We start from the raw sequence: 18,307 nt of genomic DNA on the forward strand, positions 1-18,307 counted from the left end.
ATGAGACCAGACAAAATAAAGGTAAACAAGAATGCACATTGCCCACTCTCGCCCTACATCACAATGTAAATGAAAGTGTATAAACACATGCTATGTACATCCATTGTTGTAGTGGTGAGTGGAGATCCCCCCACAGTAGAAGTTCACAAAAATAAAAGCTTAGAAGAATAAAGAATCTGAAAAGCACCATAACATTATACAAAAGCCTTTTGAGCTTCCTACATTATTTAGTAGCTATTTGAGGAATATAGCTATTTTAGTCGCTTGCTCCAATATAAATAACTTGTTGCAGAATGACCAAAAACAGGGAGTAGTCCTTGCCATGTTCATGATGATGAGAAAAATGTAATGAAATGTCCACCAGCAATACTAAATGCATGTTTTGATCTTAGGGCTTTCTGATAAGCTTTTATCTGGGTACATATACATTAATATGACACCATTCACTGTTACTGCTGTTGCTGTCAACGTTATCTCTGAGTTTTGAATACGTTCGCCTCTCCTAATGCTGTTTATGTATGACAATAGGAGAGCACATTAAATATTCTGTGTTCCTGCCGCAGACAATGGCAGAGAAAAAAACCTGAGTGGTTATCCTGACAGTGGGATTTTGCAAAACACTAATGATATTATGACTGTATGATACGAGGCTTTCAGAGCTGTAGTGGGAAATCTGACAACTGAGAACTCATTGCTCACATTTAAATTACAATCCAGCGCTGAAAGGCTGCTTGTCCCCACATTTACACAACAATTTTTTATTCACAAAACACATCTACATAATCCTGCAGGGTTTTCTAAAACAGCTAGAAAACCGCATTAGGATATAGTATGGACATTTTTAAACTATGTAGGGCTGCAGGCATGGCTTTTGTCATACACTCTTTGATACATTAAAGGGGACATATACATTTTGTGATTTTCTGTTATTTTAATTTATTCATTGTTATGATGTTGGATGTCTATATTAAACATGGTCAAAAAAAAGTCCAAAGCTCAAGATGAACATATGTTAAATTGTTCCCTGACTGCTTTGTTTGTAACGTTACCTCTACTTCCTCCCTGTGATGGCTTCAGATTGTTCTCGTACGCCCACAAAGGACCATCCATTGGTAGCCCTTGTTGTTAAGGTTGTTCACATTATCCACTTGCATATTTTTGGATTAGAATTCTGCTCGAACGTGTACTGATGTATTTTTTGAGTAGTTTTCATTACGAACAAAGAAAGATAAACCAAAGTGAAATCCTGCTACTTATCATTGTTTGTTTAGTAACCACCCGAGCTGGCAGAAGTCTACCGAGGGGCAGCTTCTGTGATCTAACCAATCAGGACAGAGTGGGCTCAGAGCGGGGGGCTTAAAGATATAGGAGCTAAAACGGCCTGTTTCAGTCAGTCTGAGGAACTCTCATATCTAACGTTAGCTATATTTGTTCTCTATCACGCACATTTATAAATGACCCCCACCAGATTCTCCAACATAATAGTGTATACATGATGTTGCACTGTTATGTAAAATGAGAGATACTCTCAAAAAGGACAGACACATATTTAAAGTTTCAAACTTTCTGTGTGACTTTGAAACCATCCTCAGGAGCAGATAGCTCTATCACCTCTAGGTGTCAGGAAGCAGCTAAAAAATACCAGGTGTGCCTGCTGATTGCTCAGCGGCATCTGATGATGACTCATCGCCATGTAAACATCTTCAGTCCCCACATATTCTTTAAATGATGTTGTGTCCGGAAGGAAGAAACCATTTCTTTAATGCCTGGCATGTTGGTACAAATTGTATCCTGATGTTTGTTGTTTAGTCTAAGTTGGCTGTTTTTCATGTTTTTTTTAAATATATTGTTTCGGTCCTGAAACAGGTCAGAACAGAACAAGGTGAACCACACATCCACCCCTGAAGGGAGAAGCACCAAATAAAGGAGCAGCCAAAACCAGGTACAGGACGCTGTGTACAGCATAAGGCTGAACAGATCAGAGGTTTAATCTTCAGTGGTTCTGGTTCATGCTGGAGAATGTTCTTAGCCATTAATAGATAACACAGAAAACATAATGAATCATTTGTTATTTTGTAAAGACAACGCACCAAAGTTGGTACAGAAGTACGTCACATTCTGTAGCTCTATCTTGTATGAATAAATTATATTTGTGAATATAAATATTGTAAAATGTTTGTTCATGCAAGGTCTACGGAAGCCATTAAACTGGAGCCATTCTGTGCTTTCTTGTTGTTTTAGGGTAAATTGTTTTTTTTGTTTGACTATGTTTGAGATACATCTTGACATATCATTTAAGTCTGTTTACATGTGTGTCTTACCTGATTCTAGTCAAAATATATATGTTTAAAAGGTTAGTGGTCGCCTGTTGTTCAGTCTATGTGTTAAAACATTACGTTATTGATCAGTTTGATGGTGAGAGTAACTTCCCAGTTAGTGTTTTGAATTTTGATCTGATTACATAACATGCTTTATTTTACTCAATTCACTTATACAATATTATAATCCACAAATAGTGTTTATTTAAAAGGTTTGTTAGTATAAGCTGCTGATGCCTGCAGGCCTAACCATTAATGCAGCATCTGTTTGATAATTATGAAGCTGCTCTTCACAGCACAAAACATTTTAATACATCCAAACACTAGGCTGTTATTGTGATAACTTTTAATTAATTGTAACCTAAATGAGTCCATTGAAACCCTTCGTAACATCTTCTGTCATCTTAGACCACTTAGGTTAGACTTAGATTAGAAAGTTAGCTCTCTCTTTATTTGCCTCACTCGTCTCTCACTTACTCAGCTGGGCGGCAGCGCTGTAAATGTAGTGAGGAGTGAAATCAGACACTGCGACATATAACTGACCTAACAAGCTGACCTTTGTTTATTAGTTTCTGTTAAGTATCTTGCTAGTAGACCAACTCTGCCAATGTTAGTATTGCCTGATATGTGATAGCAAGTGATTGTGATCTGTTTATACATCTATCTTGTTACTATATCATTTTGCCACACATTAAGTGACTAGGGTTGCCAGCCTGCACGTTGCTCTTTAACCTTTTGGCAAATGAATGGTGATAAAGCTGAATATTAAACAAAGTACTGTGGCACTATTCCTCAAATTACAAAAAGAGACAATGTGGAAGTAGGCAACTTCAGGCAAAGAATAAGTTGAATAAGATAAATATGGAGTTTTTTGAAGTACAGCCCAAGTATATAAATATAGACCTGAAAATGTTCATGATACGTCCTTTGACTAAAGGGAGGTAGTGTTATTCTCCTGGTGATATATTAGTTTTAATCCAGTCCTTAAAAATAACAGAATAGAAATGGATGGCTTTTATCATTTTGGAGTGTCAGAGTGATGCTGCTGAACAATCTACAGCTTTAACAGTTTTCTTTTGATACAGCTTCAAACCAATGGACTTATAATCAATCTGCTTAAAATAATCATGTTTATTTTCTTATGTACCCACACAATCTTAATATTAGTAACAACACAACATTTAAACATTTTAACATTTTACATTTTAAAGTCCATAATTCGGACACACGCTGGTTCTTTGTTTGACAATCACACATGATGCATGATCCAATTATCGTTTGAAAAGGTCAATGAATCAACATAAAATTAAACTTTATCAAGGCGTGGACTCGTCCAAGTGAAGATGTGAAGACAAAGTGAATAGTCGATTAGTGTTGTATTAATGTGGAGTATTAATCCAATTCATTAGCATCGCCAAGAAAGCAAAGCGCAGGACACAACACTTCTCCATCTTAAGGGCTTTCTTCTTTCTATTACTTACAAAGCAATTAATTAGTCAGTACTACTTTAATTCATTAATTAGAAAGTCTTTCTTTAATTTGATACATTACCAGGCAACCAACTGCTAACTCAGATTACTGTTTAATTGTGTCACACATACACATGCATGTACACACACACACACAAAGACAGACACACACACTATGCTCAGAGTGTCCCTCTGTGTGACAGGTCAGTGAGTGTTTGAGAAAGCTTAAGGCGTGTTGCAGGTTTGATTGGCAGGTGGTGTTGGCACCGTAACAGACAGTCAGGCACACAATCTCAGCTGAGCAGTTTCCTGCTGCAGCTGCCTGACCTCCAAACAGGCCAGACAACCACAGCCTCAGGACATGGAAAGCTAATCGAAAACAACAAAGACCGAACTAAGCTACTTTTTTTCCCCATAGTGCCACCAAATAATAGGATTATGCAACAATTCTCATCGCAGTTATTTGATGTTGGTAGAGGAAGAGGAAGAGGAATCTCAAGGTAAGAAATCTAGCTGTTGTATCAAAGCTCTGTTGGGTGGAGGGAGGCATTCTCTATTGAGCGCTATGGACACTTGCATTTGGAATTCGACATGGCTAAGAGCAAAACGGTGAGGATTTGAGACCGTAGAGTACTCCCGCAGCAATGATGCAATACATGTGAGGTTGTTGTTGTCCGTACCTGGAGGCAGGCTGGCTCTCTTCCTCTTCTTGGTGTTTTCAACAGTGTTTTCCAGGGGAGGACACTCCGTCACCAGCGGCCCACTGGAACCGTTGAACTGGAGAGGGTCGTTGTTGGCCGCTGGATCGAAGGGCAGAGGGTTGAGTCCTGGAAGACAGAACACAGAGGTACACCACATTAAACACAGCGAAACGTGTAAAAGATAAAAGCAACATGAGATTTCAGGATTACTGTGCTTTTTCATGTCCAGTCCCATGCAGGTTTCGCTCAGCCACACATTAATGAAGACCTCTAAACTGTGATATTTCAATTAAACTACTGACCTTGTTGAGTCATAACAACAACAGGATGCTATACAGTTAAATAAAGACTAAATGACTGTGTACAGCCATTTCAGTAACTTTCCAAAACTGAGAAAGAAAAAAAGGAGCCAGGGTTTGAACTTCTTTTTTTCTAAAATTGTTCTTGACATATGTTTCTTTCAATTTTCATTTCAACTACGGAGTGCAAGAATATGAATGCCTTCAAGGAGACTCTGAAGATATTCTATCCCTGTGTTTAAAACACCCCCCCCCCCCCCCCCAATCCCTCTTGTTTCTGTCCCACACAGAAGAGACTATAATACAGTGAATTCAAGGCCATAGTATAAAAATGCAAATATGTAAACCAAAAAAAATGAATGTGTTATGCTACAAATACTGCTGATAGTGTTCATATCAAAGAATACCGTCTACTATAAAGAATTGACTGCTCCATATAAAAAAAAAAAAGACCCTCTAGAAAAACATCTCCTCATAATTTGAACAGCGTGAGAAGGATCCTAGCTCAGATATACAATCTTATAATGAGGCCAACTTATCACACAGTTCTGTAGAGGCAAGGTTGTCTTTGGCATTTTTATTTTGCTCTATGTTATCTTACAAAAACCGAATAAACAGTTTCATCATGAACACAAGACAATAAGAACACATCCATAAGTAATGAAAACAAAACAACATGGGGATCTCTCCTGAGTCCTAATAAATGATAAACAACCCAACGTGTGTTTGCTGCTCAATGTATCAGCACTTCTCTGCTCTTTAAGAGTTATGTATTTGTTTATAATTCAGCGCAGGGTCCTGAGGAGACTGTCTACATTCATGAAAGATTCATGACGCTTCTTTGTGCTCAGATTTGTTTTTCTCTCCATGGCACAACAGATCAGAAGACCTACATTACTTTGGCTCTAACAGAGGTCCAGAAGACCCCAGTCAGTTAGTATGAAACCCCGACAATGCTCACAACGTTTAGTCAGCATCATCATGAAGGATTTAAGTTTTATCTGCACTTTTGGAAAATCTCTCTTAAAGACTATTACGTGATATTGTGATAGAAGAATACATCATTCATTCATTAAGGTAGGCTGCATTTTCTTCATTTCTCCATTTAAGTCCAGACCTAATGAGATTATAGATTACTGTGTCAACTGTGTCAATAATGAGATTGATGAGTAACACAGACACACAACTGAGAAACTCAGACAAACTTGATAAAAGAGTTTCCGCACTTTTTGATCTATGCAGTTATGTCACTTTTCTATATTTCACTATATCAAGTGAAATATTGCATCTACTAGATCATCTTAGATCTAAGTATGTGGAAATCTCTTATGAAGTTTGGACTCATTGAAGCTGCCAGCACCTAAGATGCATGAAGATTTAGCCGGGCGGAGCAGTGGTCATCCTGCAAAACAGATTTAAAAAAGAAAAGAAAAAGAAAAAAGTAGACTGATATTGAAAAAAGCACAGTGAGGCAGCATTGACTACTTGTTTTCTCTAATGAGCTAAGTTTAATCTGTCACAGAAATTTACAATGCAAATACTTCCTTTTGTACGAAATCCCCATTTCCGTATCTAACACAGTTGATTATCTAGATTTTATGTAATGCTTTTATTTCTACTGTCCATTCAGCATCAGGGTGTTCTGCATACAAAGAGAAAACGTGTCCACAGAAAGAAGACACACTGTCTCAGAGCAGAGGTAATGGCCGTGCTTACAAATCCAGGCAGCACACCCTTAGAAATAAGGCCTTAAAATACATTAACCCTGTGTGTGGGTGATTTGTTAGATTTAGGCAGACAGGACTGTGTATTTGCTGCAGAGTCAGTCTAAATAAATCATCTGCCTGAGGTAACACACAGACACACACGCACACACACTTACATCTCCTAAGTCGATCCCTACTCAGCATCCATCTGTCACACTTCTTTAAAGACGACCGCCGATAGTCTAGAGAGTGAAATAAAACCAATACTCTGCCAATGTTAACTCTGCCACCAATAAAGAGCTACAGTTTACATTTTAAGAGACACTCTTTTAGTCAGTGGCATAAGAGTTCACATGAAGAAAGGGCCAAGAAACCATGGAAAGAGTGAAGCAGCACTGAGCAGCTGACAGGGAAATACTGCTCGACTACTCCAGTTCATGATGAAGCGAAGAAGTTAACTTTCATTTCACAACTTTGTCTCTTGGAACGAAAATTGGAGAAAGACCTAAAATGTCTAAAAGATGGCTTGTGCAATAAGCAAAGAATGAATAAAGAAAGTTTAGTTCAGTTCAGTTTGTTGTACCTAATCTGGCTCTTGTGTGATAGCATTACTAAGGTATAAAGTTCTTATTCAAAAGTGGAGAAAATCATTTTACAGAATCAAAAATCTGAAAAATTGACAAATGTTGTCTTGTATGTTATTATTTTATCACTTCAGAAACTTGGGTTTCTAGGTTTGAGCTTTAGAACAGTTGTCAGTGCTACCAGATGCTGGCCAAATGCATCAACATATGTTGATTTCAAAATCAAGTATGAGCTTAGCATGAGAATGAGTGTTTGTGTATGTATGTGTGTGTGCATAAAGCTGTACGTTTGAATGTCTTTTCGAGGTCAATGCCCCTGTCTGCTGTGCTACTCATGTGTCTTTAGGCTGATGGATGGCGTGTTTAAGTTTCAACATCTGGCCAGTGGGAGGAGCGATGTCAGTGAGTATCACTCCCCGGGGGAGGAGGAAAATGAATACCAGGAGGCTGGGTGGAGGCTGGGTGGAGACAGGCGGAGGGTGTGGGCAGAAGGGCTGCAGACTAAATGAAGGAAATGAAAATGCTAAACTGATGGCCTCGGGATAGGATACAAGAAATATCATAAATGAAGCTGACGTGATCTTACATCAAGGATGCATTAACAACATGGCCCATTAATGGTATAGTGAGCCAGGAAAAGAAAGGACCATTAAAATATGCAATTAAACTCAGTGGGTCATTAAAACACCATTTAACCAACTAGTACATCTACACTATGGAGAATGTGGGGCAATTTGTTCTGAATATGATGCCCTCATATAATCAAATAGACAAGTCAATAACATAATTACTCTATAACCAAATCTGTATGAGCGAGGGCAGAATTATTAAAACTGACGATGACAGCTTGATTTGTCCAATCACACAATGCCATTGTAATTCTGAAAGCTAATGAAAAAGTGAACCTGACTTTTGCCTAGAAAGACAGATAATCTCATGTAAAACAGATACTGACAAAACTTTATCAAGATTAAAAAATGATTTTTTAATCTCACAGGGTTGAAATGGTTTGTAGGTTAATTGTTTGGTTGATCACATTTTTTCTTTATGAAAAACATCCAAAAAAATCTGGTTTCAGCTTCTTAAAATGAAAATATTTACTATTTATTGAAGTATTTTATGATACTGAACTAAATACTTGGGATTTGTACTGCTAGTAAGACAAAACAAGCCATCTGAATAGACAGTGGGCTCCAGAAAATTGACCTTAAACGTTCAATCAACAAAATAATCAGCTAATTAATTTATCATGACAACAATAGTTATTTGTAGCCCTAATATCTTACTATATGTCAAAGTTGTGTTCATGTGGCTGTACTGTATCCTATAAAAATGACCCTTCTTCATTTTAAGATACTAATACTAATAGTAATGCCTCAATTGAATGGACTGGAGCCACATGGTAGAACAGCAGTCATCTCACCTAACATAGAAGCAACAGTCTGGGTCAGCTACACTAATCACAGACCGTGGAGGTAATCAAGTTTGCCGCAGAATAGAATCAAGAAATATGAGCACCAGGGGGGCGCTGTTGAGCAATGAGGAGATAGGACGCGTCTTGCTGTAGCTCCTACAGATTTCACGTTAAAATTACATTTAAAACAAAACTTGTGTAACCTCCGACTGTTGGTTACCGTATTTTTCATCCTAAACTCTTCAAGTGCCCACGGCACTGCGAAAAATGCCGACGCGAGCGGGAAAGTCCTGGGATATGCCGAATGAAGATGAAGGCCCGACTGAAGCACCGGTCCAGAGCGAGGGAGAGGACCCGGTGCCGAGCACTCCGAACACGGACATTCAAGCTGTACTGGCCGCCATAGCATCACTGCAAACGGAGCTGTGCCAAGCTAAGTCGGACATTTGCGACAAAATCAACGAGAAGATTGCTGTTGTGAGTACGGCTTTGAGATCCGAAATCGACGCTCTGAGAACAGAAAGTGACGGCGCATTTGTTGTGGTAAACAGCCGACTAGACTCCCAAAGTGAGACGCTGAAAAGTTTGGAAGCTAATGCTAATGCTACTTCTGACACTGTTGTGGACCTCGAAGCTACGGTAAAGCAGCTACACAGCCAAGTTGAACAACTGTCTGAGAAGTGTTTGGATCTGGAGGGACGGTCTAAGCGTCAGAATTTGAGAATCGCGGGAGTCAAGGAAGGGGAAGAAAGAGGCCAGAAAGCCAGGGATTTCGTGGCCCAGCTGCTTATGGAGGTTTTACAACTGGATGAAAAACCAGTGATCGACCGAGCCCACCGAGCCCTGAGGCAGCGTCCCGGGGACAACGAGCCACCTCGGCACCTGATTCTGAGGGTGCACTATTGTCATGCGCTGGAGAGCATCCTGCAAAAGGTCATGAGATCCCAAAATCTCACATATCGAGGGCAGCGAATCCAAGTCTTCAGAGACTTTCCACCCACTGTCGTCAAACGCAGAGCCGCCTTCACTCCGGCCAGGAAGTTGCTGCGGGACCAGCCTGGAGTCAAATTTGGGCTCCTATACCCAGCCAAGTTGAGAGTGACACATAATGGTAAAGAGACCACGTTCACAGACCCTGAAGAGGCCCGTCTGTATGCTGATCGCCACTTCGGTCAGGGTGGCACCTGAGGTGCACATCTAAGAAAATGGCCCATTCACTTCTGATTGAGACTGGAGGTAAATGACAACTAGACCAGAGGTATTGTTATAAACCACTTATGGACAAATAATAACATAACCACAACCATGGTAACAATACTACCTTGACAGAATGGTCACTGAATTTGAGAGGGAACACAGTGATGCCTTGATATTGTAATCAATATTTTTATTTCTGACTGCTATAGGCTTGGATTTCAGTCCCACTCTCCCTATTATAATGTGAAATATTTTTATTTAAATTCTTCTTATTTAGTTTGCTTATTTATTTGTTTTCAGCCTGCATGTCTGCTAGAATGCATATTTCATTTGGTAGTTTTAACGATTTAATTTCAGAACAATTACATTATTTCCTTGGACGTTATTGCACTGCAGAGACAGCATGGCTTTAAGTCACTCGGACGAGGGGACATTTTTTTTTTTTAACCCTAAGGGTTTACGAATACGTTTTGTGTTTATTTCAATAAGGTCTGTTAAGACGTGGAAGTTTACATATCTTTTCAATGCTATTAAGGGGGGATCTTGAATCCCTTTTGTAACTGAATAGGTTTTGTTGGAAATTTAGCAACTGTAGAGCTACTAGCTATTGTAGGATTAAGAGTTCAACCACAGTTGGTTGTGAGAGTTTCTTCTCTGTTAGAGAGGTTAGACTACGTATTTCTCATGTTTTTGTTTTTCTGTTTTTCTGTGTCTTGGGTGGGAGGGGGGCGGGAATTGGAGTGTCATTTAACTTATAGTTACACATATTCAACAGAGAGTCTAAGGATGGATGCCTGCAACCACCCTACGTAATGTATAATAGTAACAACAGGAGGGATGATATAACATTCTGCTCGTGGAATGTTAATGGCGTTAACGAGCCAGTTAAAAGAGGTAAAGTACTCGCTCACCTCAAATCCCTGCAGGCTGATGTCATTTTCTTACAGGAAACCCACCTGAAGAACGATTCGCATGCTAGGCTCAGGTGTAGGTGGATACAACATATATACCACTCCAACTTTTCAGTTAAGGCTCGTGGTACAGCCATCTTAATTCGTAGAGGGGTGCCCTTTAAACATCTGTCCACAATAGCAGATAAAGATGGGAGGTATGTCATGGTGGTGGGGGAATTTTACTCTACACCTGTAACATTATTAAATATATATGGACCAAATAATGACGATCCAGAATTTTTCAAAAAGGTTTTGAATCTGATTCCAGATATTTCCAGTACTAATCTAATAATTGGTGGGATTTTAATTTAGTTTTGGACACTTATTTGGATAGGTCTTCTTCACAGAGGGTGGAACTTTCCAAGGCCTCTAATCTTCTGAAATCTTATATTGAAAATATGAATGTCTTTGATGTGTGGCGGATTTCTAATGCTTCTGGTAAAGAATATTCCTTTCACTCTAGAGTACACAATAGTTATACCAGGATAGACTTTTTCTTGGTGGATGGTAAACTAATGCCATTTTCCTACAATGTAAAATACCACAATATTATTATTTCCGATCACAGCCCGACATCATTTTCATTACAGCTTGGCGAGAATGCACCTGCCCAGAGAAATTGGAGATTCAATCCTCAACTCATCTCAGATAAAAAGTTCTGTGAATATCTGGAATCAAACATTAAGTTATTTTTTGAAACTAACGACATTGAAAACACATCTCCCACTCTGTTATGGGAAACCTTTAAGGCTTACTTGAGAGGGCATATTATTTCCTTTCAATCCTCTCTCAAGAAACGTAATAAGGCAAAACAATTAGAACTTGAGGAGGAAATCCGCCAACTCGATATGGAGAATGCTCTGCACCCCTCATTAGAAAAACATACTAAAATATCGTCTCTTAAATATAAACTTAACAAGATATTATCAGATAGGATTTGCAGAGCCTTTATTTTTACAAAACAGCGATATTTTGAATTCGGTGATAAGCCGCACAAATTACTGGCGAGACAATTACGAAAACTTGAGAACGACAGGACTATCCACAAAATTAAATCTAGTTCCGGAAATGTCCTTACATCTCCCAAGGATATTAATGACAGATTTAGACAGTTTTATGAAACACTATACACTTCTGAGGTTAATTCTGTAGGAGAAACAATGCAGACATTTCTAGATAAATGTGATCTCCCGTCACTGAGTCAAGAGGACTGCGATACTTTAGGGGCAGACATTACATGTAAAGAACTATTAGCGACGATTGGTTCAATAAAAAACGGTAAAAGTCCCGGCCCTGATGGACTCAGCAATGAGATTTACAAGAGGTTTGGGGGATTGTTGGTTCCTTATCTGCGTAAAATGTACATCCAGTCGTACGAGGACGGAATACTGCCCCAGACGCTGACTGAAGCCACTATCACCCTCCTTCCCAAAAAAGGGAAAGATTTGGAAGAAGTGGGTTCTTACAGGCCAATCTCCTTATTAAATTCGGATCAAAAATTCTAGCCAAGACATTGGCTAGAAGACTTAATGTATTTATGTGCAAGCTGACTCACCCAGACCAAACTAGGTTTATCCCACAAAGAAATTCCTTCCATAACTATAGACGTCTTTTAAATATCATGCATTCTCCCAGATTTCCCCAAAAAGACCTTATTATCCTCAGTTTGGACGCTGAAAAAGCTTTCGACCGGGTCGAATGGGCATACTTATTTTCGGTCTTGCAGAAATTCAATTGTGGTGATAAATTTGTGTCCTGGACTAAGCTTTTATACAATAGCCCCCGGGCCAGAATACTTACTAATAAAACTCTTTCTGATCCTTTCCGGCTGGGTAGGGGCACGAGGCAGGGCTGCCCACTTAGCCCTCTACTGTTCGCGTTAGCCATAGAACCGCTGGCCGAGACTATTCGTTTGCATCCAGATGTACATGGTTATAATACAGAATACACCAAGAATAAGATATCATTGTACGCGGACGACATTTTGTTATTTGTCACGCAGCCTAGGATTACAATTCCCTCAATTTTGAAAACATTTCAACTCTTCGGCAGTTTCTCGGGGTACAAGATTAACTGGGGTAAAAGCGAGTTGCTTCCAGTACAAATTATAGATCAAGATTGGCTCAAACAGTTTCCCCTCAGAATAGCGTCAGACAGTTTAACTTATTTGGGGATAGTAGTTACCAAGAAGTATAACGATCTTTACAAGGCCAATTTCCCCACCCTGTTAAATAAGTTAGCAAACAATATACAATTTTGGAAAACACTCCCCATTTCTCGAGTGAATGCTATTAAGATGATTTTTCTCCCCCAGCTACTTTATCTTTTTCATAATCTACCTATTTACCTTGCCAAATCTTTTTTCACTAAATTGGACTCAATCATTCTCCCCTTTGTATGGAATTACAAGTCTCATAGAATAAAGAAGGACCATCTTTGTAAACACAAGACTAATGGAGGGCTGGCGCTGCCTAATTTTATTTTATATTATTGGGCTACTGGGATACGCTCTATGGTATATTGGTTAGATGATAACCCAATACCCTTTGATGGGTTAGAGATGGAACGGGAAGACTGTCTACCCTATTCTATTAGAGCTGTTGTACTATCTCCCGTTCCAGTCAATAGATCTTGTTTTAAACATAACCCTGTAATTTTTGCTTTAATTAAGATTTGGAAACAACTAAGGAACCATTTCAAACTTAAGGCAGTTTCATTTCTGCTACCTATAACTGCAAACCCCTCTTTCACTCCCTCAGCTCTGGATGAGGCCTTTTCCTCTTGGAAACGACTGGGGATTGGTATTGTTGGTAACCTATACATAGAAGGGACTTTTGCCTCTTTCCAACAACTCCAGGAAAGGTTTAATTTACAGAGGAATCAGTTTTTCAGATATCTTCAGATTAGGAATTATGTCAGGACACACCTCCCTAATTTCGAGAAGGCAAACCCAGACAAAATAGAGAGTTTATTTAATCTGTTCCCTAATCCACGCTACATAATTTCACAACTTTATGGGATTTTACAAAACATGTGCCTTCCCAAGATGGATAGAATAAAAGAAGAATGGGAAAGAGAGTTCGGAGCCCTGATTCCTCCCAATGTGTGGGAAGAGAGTTTGGAGCACATCCATGAATGTTCTATAAATGCCCGACACTGTTTGATTCAATTTAAAATATTGCACAGACTTCATTACTCCCAAATAAAGCTGCATAGAATATTTCCTGAAGTCTCTCCCCTGTGTGAGAAATGTGAGTCCATGGAGGGTACCCTATCTCATAGTTTCGCTCTCTGCCCCAAACTTCAAAATTATTGGCATGAAATATTTGATTTCTTTTCATTGATTTTGGGGATTCAATTAGACCCTGATCTTAGTTTAATAATTCTGGGAACATCTGAGGGGCTAAAGAAGCTAAAGAGTGCACAACAACAACTTCTGGCATATGGCCTTATAACAGCAAAAAAACTGATCCTACTCAACTGGAAGAAGAAAGAGGTCCCCTCATTTAAACAATGGTTGACTGTTTTGACAGACACTTTACATTTGGAGAGAATTCGATTTATTCTGAAAGACAAGTTGAGGGACTTTGATAAAATCTGGCAACCTTTGGTCTCTCATCTCGAAAGACAATCTGATTGAGTCCTTAGTTGAATGCTCTCCTAGGGGGAGGGGGTGAGGTGGGGTGGGGTGGGGTGGGGGTACTCACGGTACTGCCCTTTTTTTTTGTTTTGTTTTTTGTTTTGTTTTTTTGTCCTGTCTGTTTTGTTTTATCTGCTTGTTGATGTTACTTGTTACACAGTTTTTGTCTTTAGTCTGGTTTGTTAGGGATTACTTTTTACTTATGTAAAAAACATGGAAACATAATTGTTAACTGTCAATTTCTTTATGTGATCAGTTTCCTGTTAATAAACATATTTGAAACAAGAAATATGAGCACCATTACATAATGACTTCATAATTGGGTTTTAAAAGTGACTTTAAGGCACATCGGCCACTGTAGAGATCAAACATGTTATCTTTCAGCCACAGATCACGGCTTTAACCACTGCTGATGCCATTCTTCTCTTAGTAATACAGTTACATATTTTTTTCCTTATAGTTCTTAATCTAACTCTTAGCTAATACACCAAATGGTACATTATGAATAATACAGAGCATAAGGAAATGTACATCAGCACAACATAGTGAGTAAGTGCTAAAGTGAGGGGATGGCGTAAGCAGTGGACTATTAATCTAAGATAGGAGTGAGAAACATACAGAGGCCATGTAGACTACTGTGTGTTCATTCATCTGAACAAGGAAAGGGGCCATATGGAGGCGCACAACATTAACATCAGAGGTAAATTTGCTTCTCTGATGCTTTCACTTCATTATGAAACCATAACTATATGTCAACAAACTTCCTTTCAGCTCCACTGATTTGTGCATCATCAAACAGACTAAGTGGCTGAGCACATTCACCTATCAGGCCAACATTTGCAGAGTATGATAAACTTCTCATACTGAAGACATACAACTTTACAGAGAAGAAGTACAACACACTGAAGAATTGTCTTCAACCTACATTAAAGCATATTAGGAAAATCAGTCATCTACAAGATTCATGAAAATGAATGAAATTAATTTGGGAATTTAATTACCAGATATCACATTCATTACTCATTTTTATTAAATAAAATAAAGAGTTAATAGATTAGAACAAACAATTTAAAAATGCGGATGCTCAGCTTTTAACTAGAAATAACAAAATATTACTTATTACATTCTTACTCTCTGCACTGGTTCCCAATTAAATTTCGCATCCATTTTAAAATACTGATGCCAACCTGTAGAGCCTTGCATCTGTGAAAAGTGCTATAGGAATAAACTTGACTTACTTTATCTATCACACAGTTGGCTAAAGAAGGTTTTCTTGTTGGTGCAGAAGGTAGAATGAAATTTTTAGTTACTATATGTTACAAATCTCTGAAGAACAAAACAGATTATTTTCTTTTCTATGACTTTACCTTCGTTCTTAGTGCATTATTGTTATTATAATAGGCTATTATATTGCTGTTCTTTTCCACGGCAGTTGCTTGTTAGTCAGTCAAATGAATTGAAAGTGCATAAGGCTGCTGTATGTGTTTGTTTTCTCTCTCTGTTCGGGTCTGTTCAGGTCAACCGCATTTTGGATCGGTTTCTGTTATCTTTGGGTCTATTCGGGTCTGTTCTGGCTGTGCTTGGGTCCCCCTCAGGTCAAGGGTCTTTTTTTTTTAATTCATGCATACACATCAGCTTTGGGCAGGTTTTCCATGGATCAGTTCCAACATTTTGGACCCATGAAGACCTCTAATTCATGTGATCAAAAGGACAACACACACACACACACACACACACACACACACACACACACACACACACACACACACACACACACACACACACACACACACACACACACACACACACACACACACACACACACACACACACACACACACACACACACACACACACACACACTTTAGTTTTACAAGGCTCACAGTTGGATCTTTCGGTCTGAATTAATGCTGTAAAAGAAATACAGTTACTCAAGACACTCCACTAGTTTAGTGGAGAACAAGAACTCACAGGGCCATTGTTCCACCTCAAATATAAGGCCGAACATTTCTAGTTTTTTATTCTTTTCTTTTTTTTTGCTGTTCTGTCTAGAGAACAACATAACAACAAGATCCAGACCCCGACAGAAATCACTGATAGGTACACAGAGCTGACCAACAGTGCAACAGTATGCAGAGAGTCCAATGGGAATAGACAACAATTTCAACTAGATGGTAACACCATGAAGGCAAACAAACCAGCGATGCTTGTGAGGATGTTATCAAGTAAAAAGTTTGAGGTAACAGAGATTTTGAAATAACATCCCTAACTGGTGTACATTCAGTTTGAAATGAGCAGTCCAACAAATGCTGATTCCTGTTTCTCAAAATCCAAATTAAAACCTTCATTTGTCAAATCAAGAGTCCAAAGATACTAAGCTTACAATTATATAAAAACAGAGAACAGAAGCAAAACCTCATATATAAGGATGGGACCGATATAGTTAGCATAGTTGCTTGATAAGTGGCTTAAAATCATCAATATATAATCAAATGATCTATTTCCAAGTCAAGCAATCTAAAGTAGTCTATTCTGTTCACATTTAAGTTGCCATGAAATGCATAATGTGGGAAAAATGTGGCCGGGGTAGAAAGGCCATTAAAGACTTCTAATAAGAGATTAAAAGGGAAATAAGAGAGGTCACACTGTCCATCACCGATACATTAGTAATGCAAGTCACAAGTCACATTCTGATAACACTGATGCCGAGCTGCAATTACTGCAGGCTCACGGTTATGGGTCTGAGTACAGTAACACAGGCTGTTACTCTCGGTGTAGCTGGCAAGTCAGGGTCCGAAATTAGCCTTCAGTCACCTGGAAGGTTACCGATGAAACAAAGTCACAAGACCTCCATCCAGTCTTCCTAAAAAAAGTTTATATACACATCAGTCACCATAATAAAATGAGATATTGCTCTATTCATAGCCTGCAGTGTCCATCAGAACAACTGAGCATATTTTGGCCCAAGACTACGGGGCACAAACTCCAAGCTTCCTAAATAAGGTAGCTGACAGCGAAGTTATGAGTGCCCTTAGCAGATGCATAAACAAGGTGTCTGACTGATGTGGCTTAGCAATGGATGGCAAGGCATGCCAAGCAGCTTCGGTATTCTCGTGGGGCTATTAGCCAAGCTTTTCACTTCCTGTGTATTTATAGCAAAGACAAGAGCAGTTAAGACAACAGACAGATTGTACAAGTGCAGGACCAGTTGTAGAGTTGCATCATCCTACAGGCTTTGCTCATTTTAACAAAATATCAGATGAAGAAGAAAATGAATTACCCTTCAAATTACAGATGTAATCATATTAAAAATCTTTAAAAGTGTTATATATATGTATATATAAGTTCTCAGGTCCTGGATTTTAATTAACGTTTGACTTCAAGTTTTAATTTTCACACCTAAAGTGCACATTTTGTCTGTCAGTCCCAGGAGTTATTCACCAAGAACAGCTCTGGGTGTTGACACACCATCATCTTGTGACACTCTTTAAGCCAGGAAAACTAAAAACCTCTGCTTACATTACAACCAGAGACAATTAAAAGACCATTACGACAGCCGCCTGGACTGGCAGAGCTTCAGTGTCTGTCGCAGCTCAGGATGTGATGACAGGACGTCTCAGAGGACTGCAGTGTGGCTCAAGGTGACCACTACCCACAGAAGATGGTACAAGATGCTGTTGTTAAGCTTAATGGTTTCCATGGAAACCTGTCAAATGCCTTGAGACTGAAGATCTCTGCTGAGTAAACTGTCAGCTTGGATGTACCAACAACAGGAGAGGGAGACAAAGCTGGACTGATTTCTCACTCTACCATACATACAGGACCACTCTTCAGTACAACCCCCGCATTACAACACTATGTAAATGTCATGTTAATGACATTTCCATGACATTTCCATAGTGTTGATGTTGACATCAAGGCATTTTTTATACTGTACCTTGTTAAAATTAGCATTTTTATTGTTTTTTCTTTATTTATTTAATCCCCATAGAGCAGTAGACCCTTTCTTGTTTTGGGGATGTAGCA

At 38.9% G+C, this 18,307-nt stretch overlaps 1 protein-coding gene across 1 annotated transcript in view; it reads right to left on the reverse strand.

The window, feature by feature from the left end:
* Positions 1-18,307, reverse strand: part of enox2 (ecto-NOX disulfide-thiol exchanger 2) — a 175,275-nt gene that overhangs the window by 84,053 nt on the left and 72,915 nt on the right. The window contains exon 4 of the mRNA XM_062425353.1: positions 4,468-4,614. Within this exon, the coding sequence (XP_062281337.1) occupies positions 4,468-4,614 (147 nt within the window). The remainder of the gene's footprint in view (positions 1-4,467; positions 4,615-18,307) is intronic.

This window comes from Scomber scombrus, chromosome 9 (genome assembly GCF_963691925.1).
Source record: "Scomber scombrus chromosome 9, fScoSco1.1, whole genome shotgun sequence".
NCBI classification, from domain to species: domain Eukaryota; kingdom Metazoa; phylum Chordata; class Actinopteri; order Scombriformes; family Scombridae; genus Scomber; species Scomber scombrus.